Below are 16,388 nucleotides of genomic sequence, written 5' to 3' on the forward strand. Positions count from 1 at the left end.
GAACAATTAGCCTTTTTTTTTTTGTATAATTTATTTTAAATTCTTATAACTAGTTACAGACACGGGAAGAAATCTGTGAAATAATCTCACAGAATAAATTGAATACTCAATGGAAACAGCTGTAAATTTTGTATCAACTTGCAACTTTAGGTAAATACAGTACCAACACCTTTTTCCTGAGAACCGGTACACTTTTCATTAAAAAACACACACAAAAAACAACACTGATACGTACTACAGTACATAAGAAATGTATTCTGAAAGCTTCAAAACCATATCTGACTATATAGCATCTTACAATTTAATTGTAGGAATGGACTAAATTTTTATGTGACGCTCGCTCTACTACTTCCAGAACATCCACAGTTCTTCACAGTACTCCATTCCTGCAAATACATTATTAAGAGACTTTAGTTGCTGCCCTTTCACTCATAAATGCCTCATTGTTGTAAATTAAGTAAGCTTAGTGGCTCTGGGTAACAGTGTGCAAGCCTGAGAGAGGTCGTGTAAACGTAATGGGACCCTGTCTATAGGTTATTGCTGAGCACAGCATAACCTGTGCAGTTTAATATTTGTGATATCCTATCTCCCAGGGCCGTAACTAGGTGTGTGCAGAAGGGGCATTGCCCACAGCGCACACCTAGTTACAGCGCATATTCCCCCTGCTGACAGCCGTACCTCCCGATCCCCCTCCCCTGTGTGCTCTTCCAGCATCAGCTCTAACCAGCGAAAGCCCCTCATACAGTCAGCGGCAGCGCTGGCTATCAGTAAGACCCCCATGTGCTGCGCTCCCACTACCCGCCCTTGTCTACTGCGCTCCATCAGCCTGCCCCCCCTCTCTTGGCCCCTGTGTACTGTGCTCCCACGGCCCCCCCTCCATCGACCTCCGTGTACTGCGCTCCCGCGGCCCGCCCCCTCTCTTGGCCTGCAGTGCAGTGTACAGAGGGAGCGCTGTGGCCACCCACACACTACACTCCAGTACACTACACTACACTCCAGTACACTACACTAAAGTACGCTACATTACAGGGTAGGGGGGATGTAAGGTGCTCTGTCTGCTGTAATGAGTAAAAGGGTGCTCTGCCTGCCATAATGTCTAAAAAGGGCGACTGTCTGCCGTAATGTGTAAAAAGGGGGACGCTGTCTGCCGTAATGTGTAAAAAGGGGGACTGTCTGCCATAATGTGTAAAAAGGGGACGCTGTCTGCCGTAATGTGTAAAAAAGGGGACGCTGTCTGCCGTAATGTGTAAAAAGGAGGACGCTGTCTGCCGTAATGTGTAAAAAGGGGGACGCTGTCTGCCATAATGTGTAAAAAGGGGGACGCTGTCTGCTGTAATGTGTAAAAAGGGGGCGCTGTCTGCCGTTATGTCTAAAAAGGGGGTGCTGTCTGCCGTTATGTGTAAAAAGGGGACGCTGTCTGCCGTTATGTGTAAAAAGGGGACGCTGTCTGCCGTAATGTGTAAAAAGGGGACGCTGTCTGCCGTAATGTGTAAAAAGGAGGACGCTGTCTGCCGTAATGTGTAAAAAGGAGGACGCTGTCTGCCGTAATGTGTAAAAAGGGGACGCTGTCTGCCGTAATGTGTAAAAAGGGGGACGCTGTCTGCCGTAATGTGTAAAAAGGGGGACGCTGTCTGCCGTAATGTGTAAAAAGGGGGACGCTGTCTGCCGTAATGTGTAAAAAGGGGACGCTGTCTGCCGTAATGTGTAAAAAGGGGGCGCTGTCTGCCGTAATGTGTAAAAAGGGGGACGCTGTCTGCCGTAATGTGTAAAAAGGGGGACGCTGTCTGCCGTAATGTGTAAAAAGGGGACGCTGTCTGCCGTAATGTGTAAAATGGGGGGACGCTGTTTGCCGTAATGTGTAAAAAGGGGGTGCTGTCTGCCGTTGTGTAAAAAGGGGGTGCTGTCTGCCGTTATGTGTAAAAAGGGGACGCTGTCTGCCGTTATGTGTAAAAAGGGGGACGCTGTCTGCCGTAATGTGTAAAAAGGGGACGCTGTCTGCCGTAATGTGTAAAAAGGGGGACTGTCTGCCGTAATATGTAAAAAGGGGACGCTGTCTGCCATAATGTGTAAAAAGGGGGACGCTGTCTGCCGTAATGTGTAAAAAGAGGGACGCTGTCTGCCGTAATGTGTAAAAAGGGGGACGCTGTCTGCCGTAATGTGTAAAAAGGGGGACGCTGTCTGCCGTAATGTGTAAAAAGGGGACGCTGTCTGCCGTAATGTGTAAAAAGGGGGACTGTCTGCCGTAATATGTAAAAAGGGGACGCTGTCTGCCATAATGTGTAAAAAGGGGGACGCTGTCTGCCGTAATGTGTAAAAAGAGGGACGCTGTCTGCCGTAATGTGTAAAAAGGGGGACGCTGTCTGCCATAATGTGTAAAAAGGGGACGCTGTCCCCCGTAATGTGTAAAATGGGGGGACGCTGTTTGCCGTAATGTGTAAAAAGGGGGTGCTGTCTGCCGTTGTGTAAAAAGGGGGTGCTGTCTGCCGTTATGTGTAAAAAGGGGACGCTGTCTGCCGTTATGTGTAAAAAGGGGGACGCTGTCTGCCGTAATGTGTAAAAAGGGGACGCTGTCTGCCGTAATGTGTAAAAAGGGGGACTGTCTGCCGTAATATGTAAAAAGGGGACGCTGTCTGCCATAATGTGTAAAAAGGGGGACGCTGTCTGCCGTAATGTGTAAAAAGAGGGACGCTGTCTGCCGTAATGTGTAAAAAGGGGGACGCTGTCTGCCATAATGTGTAAAAAGGGGACGCTGTCCCCCGTAATGTGTAAAATGGGGGACGCTGTCTGCCGTAATGTGTAAAATGGGGGACGCTGTCTGCCGTAATGTCTAAAAAGGGGACGCTGTCTGCCGTAATGTGTAAAAAGGGGATGCTGTCTGCCGTAATGTGTAAAAGGGGCTCTACCTGGTGTAGTGGTGCTACTGTGTGGCATAATTTGAATAATGGAGACTACTATGCATCGTAATATGAATTGGTATTATTTTGTGGCCACACCCCTTCTCCGTGAAGCCACGCCCTATATTTTTCACGCGCGCCTGTGGCACACACTGCCCCGTTTTTTGCACATAGCGCCAAAATGTCTAGTTACGGCACTGCTATCTACACAAGCAGGACATAGGTTCATAGTCTAAGGTAGTGGCTGTCCTTTCTGAATAGTAATTGCAGAAAGAGACAGTGACGGCCCCATAACTTGGAACTATCACAGGAACCATGGTTATGTTAACTCATCATTGGGTAATATGTTATAACAATAATCAACCTTTATAAGTATAGGTACGTATCTGTGTCCTACCTCCCATCATTCCTGATTTACAAATTGATAAATTTTAGTATCAATTGCCCCACCAGCATATTGAGATTGTGTGGTGTTAAGTAGGAATGCAAACAGAAAATGTTATATTATACTTAGAGACACGTTCCTAGAACAGAAAATAGACTGGGGCAGCATTCTGCGCTACCTAGCAGTTTGCTTTCCCTACCTTGTGTCACAGGAAGGAGCTGGAAGGACACAGGCTGGTTCAGAGGTGGTGGTTGTTTTGATGTTTTTGTCATTTTACAATGATTGCAGGATTGAGCATTTAGCAGAGCGTGTGCTTCCAGACAGCATTTGTCCCAGTGCCCCGAAAGCCGTAGCAGGACTCACTGACGGTTACTCAGATGGGCAGGTCAATGTTCAAACTATGGATCTGATTCTGCGTCTTCGGATGCAGCTAGTGGATCTGGGAAGCTGGCAGCGGGTGTGTTTTTACACACGACGCCTCTTGTGGCTGTTGCATGTTTTCACACAGCCGCTGCATACAAAGACATCTGCGTCCACCACTAAATCAGACCCACAGATATGTAGACTACAACGGTGTAGTACATGCTGGACATTGCATTTGGCTGTGAATTTAGCACATCTGTAACCGGATGTTATTGTAAAGCATTTTATTCACGGTATTTAATTGTCTTTGTATGATGTGTATTCTTCATAACATTATACTAAACCTTTTTTTGTTTTTATTGTCTTCTAATTTTTCTTTCTTCCTTTCTACCAGATTATGCGCAAATTTACATTGTTGAAAACATTCAATAAACAAGATACGTTGAAATACAGCAATGTACTGTTGATTAGCTTAAGGGCCTATAACATTAAATAGCGCCCAGTACATAAGTTTACAAAAGAACAGTTTTTTTGGGGGGGGGGTTTGTGTGTGCGCTCTGTAAGCAAAAGCTCAGCTGCTGTACTGCATTATGACATATAACTTCTCCCAGACACTTTCTAGTAAAAGTTTTAATACTTCACTCCAATTAACTTGATACAAGGAAATAAAACATGTTGTTATAAAGGTAATGATAAGCATTGACTATGTGGAATATAGCTATGGATACCTTTTAATTGAAACTTGATTAAAGAGTCATTTTAATATCTAATTTGTGATATCAAGGGATAAAAGTGCACCTATTCTGGAACTGATTCCTGTTCCTTTCTTTCTTTTTTTTTTTTTTTTTGATACCTCCCACAGCCACTGCCTGCAATCAGCTATAATTACAGTAAGACCCTGCCTAAGTGCAGGAGTAGGAGGTTGTTGTTTAATTGATTTTTATTTTGGTTTTAGTAAGGCCTAGGAGATTTGTTATAACTCTTTGATAGAACTTCACAGTATTTGTTTTGTCCAGGTGGGGACACAAAAGATTCATTGTGGAATCCTCTTGAAACCCGGAAAGAAAGTTCTTCCCATATTGCTTCTGACCTCTCATCTTCTATGGGGACAGTTTGGACTTTAAACACTCAACTTCCAAAGGCCAACAGCCACCAGCCTCGATCCGTATCGGTGTCTGCCATACCTGTTTCTGAATCCCATGGACTTTATATTTATCCAGATTGCTTCCAGGATCCCTTTACATCATCAACACCAAGCAATAGGCTAACTTTGAGGACTCCTCATGGGATTACAATTACCCCTCCCACCACTCCATTGTCAAAGAGGAACATGAAGTTGAAGCCTCCTCGGACACCACCACCACCCAGCCGTAAGGTTTTCCAGCAGTTGCTTCCCAACTTTTCAACACTCAAAAGGAGCAAGTCTCATGAATCACAGCTCGGGAATAGAATAGATGAAGTTCCTCCTTTAAAGTAAGTGCTACAGTTTTTCTTTAATTTACTGTTTAAATCTTTTGCTGCAAGAGGTGCACATGTCAAATTTGTATTGTGGTTACACTGCATTGATTATCAGCAAAACTGTAACTGCTTGCGATCGCATGTTGTGGGCCGCCCAGCTTGCAAATGGCCTCATCGCTGAGTAAGGGAAGACCCCCTGCCTATGCAGCCTGGCTGTGCAGGCAGGCACTGGTCGGTCATGTTTTCCGTCACAGCGGCCGCCCCAATAACGGACTGGACCAGCCCTCGTTTTCGCCGCATCGCTGCCCCCAACCTCCCTGCAAACGCCACTGCCTGTCAATCAGGCAGAGGCGTTTGCATTAATGTGATGTGATCACTTTGACTGATCAACGCACGCGCAGAACTAGCCCTGTGCATGCACGCGATGCTGTATAAGGCCCAATAGCGGCACTCTTAGAGATGCGATCTGGGTGTTTTAGGATCCAAGGCATCTTCTCTGTGCATTAAACATAAAGTTATTGTTACCTGGTGACGCAAACAGCTCAGTGTGACAGCTTTCTGATAGAGGGCGCTATGCTCATATGTTTTAGATGTGATCAGGTGTCCCATTTACGTTTTTACTTCCACTGAAATGTTAAAGTAAACTGCTAATGCAGACAAGGTAATTTTTACTCTACAAAACTCTGTCTAAAAAACTTTAGTGTTGATGAAGCTTAAAGCTGCCCACACACACCTACACTCTTACAAATCAATCATTTTGACTTGTTTCAATTGCCAAGCATTACACCTGCACATAGGGCCAAGTTTTATAGGTGGGGGTAGGAGCTGGCAGCTTTGCGGACATGATGTACTGTGCTATGATGCTGCTGGTAATGGGTATAGAGGTGATGGAAGGTGTATGGGCGGGGAGTTTACTGCCATCAGTGTTGTGGACTTGCATTGCGCTGTGACACTGGCAGTAAGTAGGTATAGCAGCAGGTGTGTGTATGGCGGGGGTCAATTTTATTTATGGAGACCTGCACAACTTAGTTGGGCTGGGGCCCCCAGCAGCCTTAATCCAAGGCTGAGTCATGGCTGATATATGTGGGGAGTCTGTCTGGTCCGATCCCACAGAAGAGCTAATGTTGTACAAACTTCTCAAAAAGTTAATGCTGGCTATGATAGAAAGATAAAAAACAGTATCTGCAGGTTCATACTCTAAGCACTAAGAATACTGATAATCAGAACAATTATAATAAACTCTACAATCTAGCATGGAGTACAAATAAGATTCTTAGTACATGTTTAGCCAAAAATGCAAGCCCACCTACAGTACCACATAAAGGTAAACATCATTGAGTGGGCACCTAACATCTCTAATACTGACACATTATATAAATGTATCTAGGACTTACCTACAATAGTGTCCATTCTAATAGTGTCCAATATGTAGCAAATGTAAGGACATACTGTATGCTAATTTAAATCACCTAAGAGCAGTTGGGAGGGGTGCTAGTACGAAGCAGAATGAATCTCCACCTTTAAGTGTACATATATTTCTCTAGTATCCATAAGGGATATTGGGGACACATTAGTACGATGGGGTATAGACGGGGTCCAAAGGAGCTAGTGCACTTTAGATTTCTTCCACTGGATGTGCTGGCTCCTCCCCTGTATGCCCCCTCCCACAGGCAGTTTAGAAAAAAGTCCACTCAGGAGAGGATGCACACTCTGCTAGCTCCAGAGCTTTTCTTCAATTTCTTTTAAACTTTTGTTTATTTCGGTATGCTGTTTGGGCAACAGCATACCTGCGCCGTGGGAGTTAAGGGGGGATGGTCACCGGCCTCGCGAGGTGCAGAGCCGCTTCCCCGCTGCAGGACCACACATGCAATTCACTCCTGGGCTACTCAAATTCAGGAGGGTCTCTCGGGTGACATGACCCTAGTTATTATGGTGACTTTCCTAAAACACATTCATGACACGGCAAGATGACGGATGCGAGTCTGAGAGGATGGGGGGCTGTCACCCAAGGGGTGCAGTTCTAGGGCAGGTGGGCTGCCCAAGAGGCCCTACTTCCGATCAACATCCTTGAACTTTGGACTATTTACAATGCCCTGATTCAGGCCTCCCTTCTGCTCCGGGATCAGACAATCCAGGTACAGTCGTACAACACCACAGCTGTGGCGTACATCAGTTGAAAAGGAGGGACAAAAAGCAGTGCCTGCATGTGAGAAGTATCAAGAATACTCCTCTGGGTGGAAGAAATGCACTAGCACTGTCCGCAGTCTTCATTCCAGGAGTGGACAATTGGGAAGCAGACTTCCTGAGTCACCACAATCTCCACCCAGGGGAGTAGGGCCTACATTCTCAAGTATTTCAACAGATCATTGACCGGTGGGGTTGCCCCCAGATAGTCATGATGGCGTATCGCCTCGACAAGAAACTTTGCTCCTATTGCTCGCGAACCAGGGACTCTCAGGCGTGCGCAGTGGATGCACTGACGTCGCCTTAGCCTTACCAGCTGGTCTACATATTTCCTCCGATTCCGTTGATCCCAAAGGTGCTCGAGGACCCAGCATCGAGGAGTACAAGCAATTCTACTTGCCCCTTGGTATCTACCACTCAGAAGAGATCTTCTTCAACAAGGACCGTTCGTCAGTGGCTTCATTTGATGGCATGGAGGCTGAGCGGAACATCCTAGCTCACAAGGGACTTTCCAAAAAGGTCATTGCCACTATGGTGCAAACCAGAAAACCTGTGACGTCAAAACACTTTCATAATATCTGGCGGAGATACGTCTCCTGGTCTGAGGAACGCACATACAAATGGGTCCACCTTTATCTTGGCATTTAATAGGATTAACTGAGTCAGGGCAGTCGGACTTAATCCCCTGCTGTATTGTTCTCTGTATCGTATTGCAGCTGAGAACAATAGATGAATGTCTTATGTTAATAAACCATGGTGTGCCTAGGCGCAGCATAGAAGCCAAGATGAGCGTGGACCCATCTGTATCCATCTGCCGATTTTTACTTGGGAAGACTTCTTCATTTCCTGCAGGTTGGAGTGGATCAAGGCTTACGTCTGGGATCCATTAAGGTTCAGATTTCAGCTCTTTCAATCTTCTTCCAAAAGAAGTTGGCTATACTGCCTGAAGTTCAGACCTTCTTGCAAGGTGTGCTTCACATCCAACCTCCGTTTGTGCCGCCTACGGCACCTTGGGATTTGGATGTAGCATTACGATTTCTACAGTCCTCCTGGTTTGAACCTCTGATGATGGTAGAAGACAAGTACCTCACGTGGAAGACGGTGATGTTACTGGCCCTGGCTTCTTCTCAGAATTGGGTGCCTTATCGTATAAAAATCCGTATTTGGTCTTTTACGAGGACAGAGCGGAGCTCCGGACTAGACAGCAGTTCCTGCCGAAGGTTGTTTCAGCGTTTCATCTGAATCAACCTATTGTGGTTCCATCCTGTTCTGACGCTTCTGCTCCTCTGGAGGCATTGGATGCTGTGCGTGTCTTGAAGATCTATGTCAAGCGTACAGCTTGGATCAGAAAGACTGATTCCTTGTTCGTGGTCCAAGATGCGCAGAAGAAGGGTTGCCCTGCTTCAAAGCAGTCCATTGCTCATTGGATTCGACTCTACTATCCAACAGGCCTATGTGTCAGCAGCCTTACCTGTTCCTAAGTCTCTAAAGGCCCACTCTACTAGATCGGTGGGCTCTTCCTGGGCAGCTGCTCGTGGAGTCTCGGCCTTGCAACTATGCCGAGCTGCTACCTGGTCGGGGAAGAACACCTTTGTGAAGTTCTACAAGTTTGATTCGCTGGCCAAAGAGGATACTCAGTTTGGGCAGGCGGTGCTGCAGATGTCTCCGCATGTTGCCGGCCGTTCTGGAAGCTTTGGGACACCCCCATCTTACTAATGTGTCCCCAATATCCCTTATGGATGCTAGAGAAAATAGGATTTTAAATGACTACCAGTAAATCCTTTTCTCGTAGTCCATAAGGGATTTTGGGCGCCCGCCTCTGTGTGGTGACTTTCTGCAGGTTCTCTGTTAGGTGTTACCTTTTCAGTCGTTGCTGTTTATGTTGCCAGATGTTGCTGGCCCAGTTATGTTATGGTGTGCCGGTGTATAAATCTCACCACACTTCTCGTTATGTTCCTTCTCTCAAGTATGTAATTTCTCCTTCAGGCACTGTTTTACCTATAACTGCCTGTAGGAGGGGGCATAGAGGGGAGGAGCCAGCACACCCAGTGGAAGAAATTTAAAGTGCACTGGCTCCTTTGGACCCCGTCTGTACCCCGCCGTACTAAAGTGTCCCCAATATCCCTTATGGACTACGAGAAAAGGATTTACCGGTAGATATTTAAAATCCTATTTTACACTGTTACAGAATAAAAGGTGGGGGGACTGGAAAGCATACATAATAAAAGGTGCTACCATGCTAAGACTTGTAGTGTCATGTACTAAAAAGTAAAAAACAGGTGAACACCCTGAGCAGTAAGATTACTGAGAAGCAGAACGATTTTAATCAGGGTTGACTGGTTTAAACCAAATGGGTTTTTTTTTTGGTTTTTTTTAATATATATATAATATTGTTAGTACAGGCTCATCGCCGTGATTTATTTAAAAAAAAGCCTAATATACTTTTTTTTTAAAATGGTGTTTTTATTAAAAATGTTTAATGCCAGTGACATGTCCAGTGCTTATGCTTAACTCCTCGTGTGTGTGTGTGAATACACACGGTACGATTTAACTACCGTTATGGACTATATAGTCCATATCGATAGTAAACATAGTGCGTATTGCACCGTGTTTATACAGCTTGCAATGCTGATAAGCACTCCTGCGGGGTCGGAATCGCAAGTAAAAACAGACTGTGCAGGCGGCTCAATTTTGACTATGAAGTGTACAATCCAGTAATCAAAATTGACCATAGCAAAAACAGCACAGATTCTTTTTTAAAAACAAAAACTATATTACCTATATTATTATTACCTATAATAGTGCCCATTCTGATATGTAGCCAACAAATACAAGAACCTATGTGTAACTTAGGCAAGTGGACGGTTCAGTGTGTGGGTGTTTCTGGGATCCTGGTAAAATTCTCATGTAAACCACATTAGTTCAGCATTTATGTACAGCTGCCAGTGTGCAAATTCTATTTTGCACAGATTTCAAAAGGGGAAGTACCATCATTGTTACTGTACAAAAATACATACTGTCCTCCATGTTGCTTCTCATCCCAACAGGGATCACATATGTGCTGCATCACGAAAAAAATCCATTGACAACATCATATTCAGAATTATCTATCACATCTATCACTATCCACAGACAATTCATTGGCTGTATAACAACACTTCTCCAGCATGTATGTATGTATAACACCATATGCTTCACATCAGTTTCCATACTGTGTAGTACAGATGTGTCCTCATACATCTAACCTCAATACGCCATGCAGTGCGAAATGCCTGGTATGAGTGAGCCGAAAAGTCCCGTGCAACTTCACTAATGTCGGGTGTTTTTTTGACGGACATGCATTTTAGTTGAATTGTGATGTGACTAGGACAAGGCGACTGGGCTGATTAATTTGCTAAATGACACTTGTATATCTGTGTGCGGCTGAGACTGTATACAGAGCACAACAGAACTTGGCATTGAAAAAGCTGGGGCTTATGCATTGTAGCACTTCGTATACAGGTACAGAGACTCAGTCGCACACAGATATACAAGTGTCGTATAGCGAATTAATCAGCACAGTCTCCTTGTGCGTTCTAGTCGCATCGCAATTCAACTAAGATGCATTTTCGGTAAAAAAAGACACCAGATGCTAGCAGAGTCTCCCGGGACCTTGAACGCGAGGCTGTTTGGGGCGACTACAGCAAAGATTTATGGGGGTCATTCCGAGTTGTTCGCTCGTTATTTTTTACTTGCAACGGAGCGATTAGTCGCTAATGCGCATGCGCAATGTCCGCAGTGCGACTGCGCCAAGTAAATTTGCTATGCAGTTAGGAATTTTACTCACGGCATTACAAGGTTTTTTCTTCGTTCTGGTGATCGTAATGTGATTGACAGGAAGTGGGTGTTTCTGGGCGGAAACTGGCCGTTTTATGGGAGTGTGTGAAAAAACGCTACCGTTTCTGGGAAAAACGCGGGAGTGGCTGGAGAAACGGAGGAGTGTCTGGGCGAACGCTGGGTGTGTTTGTGGCGTCAAACCAGGAACGACAAGCACTGAACTGATCGCACTGGAAGAGTAAGTCTCGAGCTACTCAGAAACTGCACAGAGAAGTCTTTTCGCAATATTGCGAATCTTTCGTTCGCAATTTTGAGAAGCTAAGATTCACTCCCAGTAGGCGGCGGCTTAGCGTGTGCAATGCTGCTAAAAGCAGCTTGCGAGCGAACAACTCTGAATGAGGGCCTATGAAGACATATCTGTATTCACTGCTCATATATTATACTCAACATATTCTTATATTAAAAACTTCATTACTGCATGCACATCCCATCCAGCTCCATATGTATCACATCACTATGGGCCTGGTGCAGCTTCGGAAGTAAATCAGACATACTGTATGTTGTACCCATCTGATGTTCTCACATATAGAGTTGCATCTGCGCCTATCCCTTATATATATGCTTGGTTTGCGACTAGTCATTGTCATCAGTATGCATCAGTAGCCTAGACTACATTATTATTATTACCAGTTATTTATATAGCACACACATATTCCGCACATATATAGCGCACACATATTTACAGAGAATATTTGGCCATTCACATCAGTCCCTACCCCAGTGGAGCTTACAAGCTATATTCCCTATCACATGTACACGCACACACATTCACACTAGGGTTAATATTGTTGGGAGCCAATTAACCTACCAGTATATTTTTGGATTGTGGGAGGAAACCGGAGTACCCGGAGGAAACCCACGCAAGTATGGGGAGAATATACAAACTCCACACAGTTAGGGCCATGGTGGGAATCGAACACATGATCTCAGTGCTGTGAGGCAGTAATGCTGACCATTACACCATCCATACTGTCCCCACTACACATGCAAAATATACACTGTGTCAAAGGCATAACTTCACTTACTTCACTTCGCTTATGTAAGAATGCCTGTTACAGCCCAGTTACACCCATTCAGTTGCAAGTGGAGATGAATAAGACTCTGTTTTGCCAGTACTTGCGTACATTAAGTTCTAGCGCATGTACAGTGTGTATGTCCAGCTATGTCTGCAAATGCCTGTATGTATAACTCATATCCGTTTACTCAACCATGTAAGTCTTTGGTCTAGACTTCATTATTTATCAAGAAAAAGAGGTGGAGAGGTTTCCCATTACTGATCTATCAAGTCAATGAGACAGAAAAAAAGACAACCGCAGCCAATTGATTTGCTTATGGCTATTCAATTATCCCCGATACCCGGCATTATGGCTCGGGTGCCCCAGGTAACTAAGGCATAATCTTTGATAAGCAGCCCTCAGAGCCCAAGATTTTTGTCCAGGATGTACCTATTATCTATGTAATAATTCTATAAGGTCTGTCCCATCTCCTACTTGCATGAGAGTCCGGTTGCCTGCCGCCCCTTCCAGCATATGCTGGGTCCCTTCACTAATTATTAATAATTTTAGTATTTAACTCCTCGAAATACTAAATTGAATAAAGATGGAATGAAAACAATGGTGTTTAATTATATTATTTGATATCTATACAGTATGTGGAGCTATACAGTTCATCATATTTCTTCCCTGCTAGAGCTGCCCTGGTCCACTAAATGCTGTTACTGTGAACTGTAAGGTCTAGAAGTCAAAGCCACTCAGCCATGAAGCAGTAGCTCACACAAGTTCACGTAGAGCATTAAAATTGCCCTCTGTTGTAGCTCTCGTTACCAACTCCAAACTGACTCTGGAAGCAAGCACAAGAACTGTTCATTACTAGCTTTGTGGATTACGTTTCCATATCTTACCTGGCACACATGCCTCCGATAGCCATGCACGGTCAACATTGGCCGCAGTGGTGTAATGGATCGCTCGCTAGCAGTTTTTAGCAGCCGTGCAAACGCTATGCCGCCGCCCACTGGGAGTGTATTTTAGCTTAGCAGAAGTGTGAACGGTTGTATCGCAGAGCGGCTACAAAATTTTTTTGTGTAGTTTCAGAGTAGCTCAAAACCTACTCAGCACTTACGATCACTTCAGACTATTCAGTTCCGGATTTGACGTCACAAACCCGCCCAGCGTTCTCCCAGCCACGCCTGTGTTTTTCCTGCTACGCCTGCGTTTTTCCTGGCACGCCTGCGTTTTTCCGCACACTCCCTGAAAACGGTCTGTTTCCACCTAGAAATGCCCACTTCATGTCAATCACTCTACGGCAAGCAGTGTGTCTGAAATGCATCACTAGACCCTGTGCAAAACTACATCGTTCGTTGTGACCGTACGCTGCGCGTGCGCATTGCGCCGCATGCGCAGAACTGCCATTTTTTAGCCTGATCGCTGCGAACAAATGCAGCTAGCGATCAACTCTGAATGTCCCCCATTGCCAATTGACTCTTATGCCAAGGACATGCATTTTCTGGAATAAGAAATACTGCTTCACCATCTCTCAGTAGGTTGTGTTTGGAGGATGCTGGGAGAGTACTTCCTGTCCAAATGCTGGTAGACGGGTCATGGTCTAGGCCTGTTTTCATGCTTTGGTCTGGGCCATTAGTTCCAGTGAAGATAAATATCAATACTACAGTATAGAGAGACACGTAAAAGATGTATATGCTTCTAACATTGTGGCAACAGTTTAGGCTGAGCTTTGTGTGAAATACCCTGAGAAGTGGGCATGCAATTATTTTTTTATTTTTATTGTATGTTCGTTTATTGAACCCTTCGCTGTGGGTGACTAATCCTTTCATCAGCCGCATGATAACTGCAAATGACGAATAGGCTCTGTTACAAACTAAAAAAACAAAAACCCATAAGTTTTGTTTTTACCTTCCCCACTGGTACAGATAAACATGTTGGCAGTGGCTGAGGAGTCAACGGAGTGCCGACAAAGCACGCTGACTGCACTGTAATGTAATGTAAAAAGAAGGAGGTTTGAGAGACTCGCCCACACCATGTCACATAGAAAGATGTGCTCTCATTTGAATCCCCTATGTCGAATTATGTGTCCCCATCAAGTTTATGCCTGGTTTTGACAGGCATTGTCCCCTGCGACTGAAGAAAATTGAAGTCCAGGGATGGGGGACGGCCTTGTTGCCCCCCCACTCCCCTAAACATTTGAGGGACACAAGTCATTGTATTAGGTCACGGGGCGCAATGCAGATGCAATCTAAGGTTACCATCAGCGGTACACACATGTTCTTTATAAAAGCTGCGGAGATTGAAATGTTGGACAAGTAGACACAATTTGTCACCTGAGGTCTTTATTGGAAGACCTGTGAGTGCTGCCGTGTATACATGATATCTGGGCATTTATTTATCTAGGAGGGCACTGGCCAAGTATCTTTGAGGTGACTGTGGAGTGCCGGCTGTTTTGCTAGATATATATATATATATATATATATATATATATATGTGTGTGTGTAATGGTTAGCATTACTACCTCACAGCACTGAGGTCATAGGTTCGATTTCTACCACTGTGTGGAGTTTGTATAATCTCCCTATGCTTGCGAGGGTTTCCTCCAGGTACTCTGGTTTCATCCTACAATCTAAAAATATACATGTAGTTTAATTGGCTCCCAGCAAAACAATTAACCCTAGCGTGAATGTGTGTGCATATACATACATGTGGTAGGCAACATAGATTGTAAACTCCACTAGGAGTGACTGATGTGCATGGCCAAGTATTCTCTGTGAAGTACTGTGGAATATGTGTATGCTGTATAAATATCTGGTAATAATATGCTGTAATGTGATATTATACTTTACGGTCGACAGTCATTAGGTCGACCACTATTGGTCGACATGGACAAATGGTCGACACGTGCAAATGGTCAACACATGAAAAGGTCGACATGGATTTTTGAACTGATTTTGGTGTCATTTTTTCCGTAACATGACCAGGAACCCCAATTAGTGTACCGCGTCCCCTTGCATGGCGCACTTCGCTTGTCATGCTGTGGGCAAGGTGCATCGCTCTGCTACCGCTGCGCTCGGCACAGGTTACTATTCCCAATCGTAGTCCACGTGGATGGTAGAGTATGAAAAAGTTAAAAATCTGATTTAAAAAAAAAAAATTTTTTAAAAGGCCATGTCGACCTTTTCATGTAACGACCTTTCATGTGTCATCCATTTGTCCATGTCGACCATGTCATTGTCAACTGATAGTGGTCGACCTAATTGTCATAAATCGCGATAGCGGCAGAAAATGCATGGGCACTAATTGGTTACCCCCTAAGCATTAATTCTGGGCATACTATGACAAACTAAAAACATTTTTAGTGGCAGACCAAGATTACATTAAAAACTTTAAATGAATAAAGACAGGACATTACATGTGTTGGCAGTACGGACGGTGTAATGGTTAGCATTACTGCCTCACAGCACTGAGGTCATAGGTTCGATACCCACCATGGCCCTAACTGTGTGGAGTTTGTATATTCTCCCCGTACTTGCGTGGGTTTCCTGCATGTACTCCGGTTTCCTCTCACAATCCAAAAATATACTGGTAGGTTAATTGTCTCCCAACAAAAATGAACCCTAACGTGAATGTGTGTGTGTGTGTACAAGTGATAGGGAATATAGATTGTAAGCTCCACTGGGGCAGGGACTGATGTGAATGGGCAAAATATTCTCTGTAAAGCGCTGCGGAATATGTGTGCGCTATATAAATAACTGGTAGTAGTAATAATAATAATAATAATAATGTGTTTTTATACTTCTTATTTGGTAACTCTGTAATCTGTTTAGTATTGCATTTTTGTTAGGGATAAAAATATCACTAAAGAATCTCTTCCCAAAACCAAGTATATCATGCCTTTTTTTTTTTTTTTTTTTGTCTGTAACTGTATAACTATCCTGAGTGCTCAAATAGTGTATGCTTTGCTGTACTCCGAAGTCTCTTGTAACCGCCTTTTTTTCTGTTTCTTTCTAGGTTGGGTAAGCAATCAAAATGTGCCTGTGTGGATGACATTTGTGTAACATTTAAGTGAAGGAACATTGATGCCAATCTACGTAATTTGCTGCTGTCATGTTATACATTTTTTATTTATTTATTTTAACCAATATTCTGTTTTCAAAAGATTGAAGATCTTGAACTATCCAAATTTAGAAAAAATTGCTAGTCGAGCAGCAACAGTCGGACAAA

At 44.2% G+C, this 16,388-nt stretch overlaps 1 protein-coding gene across 3 annotated transcripts in view; it reads left to right on the forward strand.

Moving 5' to 3' along the window:
* Positions 1–16,388, forward strand: part of KSR1 (kinase suppressor of ras 1) — a 369,929-nt gene that overhangs the window by 265,729 nt on the left and 87,812 nt on the right. The window contains exons 4-5 of one of the 3 annotated variants that reach the window (XM_063953668.1): positions 4,659–5,115; positions 15,640–15,656. In XM_063953668.1, coding sequence (XP_063809738.1) covers positions 4,659–5,115; positions 15,640–15,656 — 474 coding nt within the window. Of the gene's footprint in view, positions 1–4,658; positions 5,116–15,639; positions 15,657–16,173; positions 16,256–16,388 lie in introns of those variants that run through there. The other 2 variants (XM_063953666.1, XM_063953667.1) reach the window with 2 other exon arrangements.

The sequence above is a fragment of the Pseudophryne corroboree genome, chromosome 2 (assembly GCF_028390025.1).
Source record: "Pseudophryne corroboree isolate aPseCor3 chromosome 2, aPseCor3.hap2, whole genome shotgun sequence".
NCBI lineage: Eukaryota > Metazoa > Chordata > Amphibia > Anura > Myobatrachidae > Pseudophryne > Pseudophryne corroboree.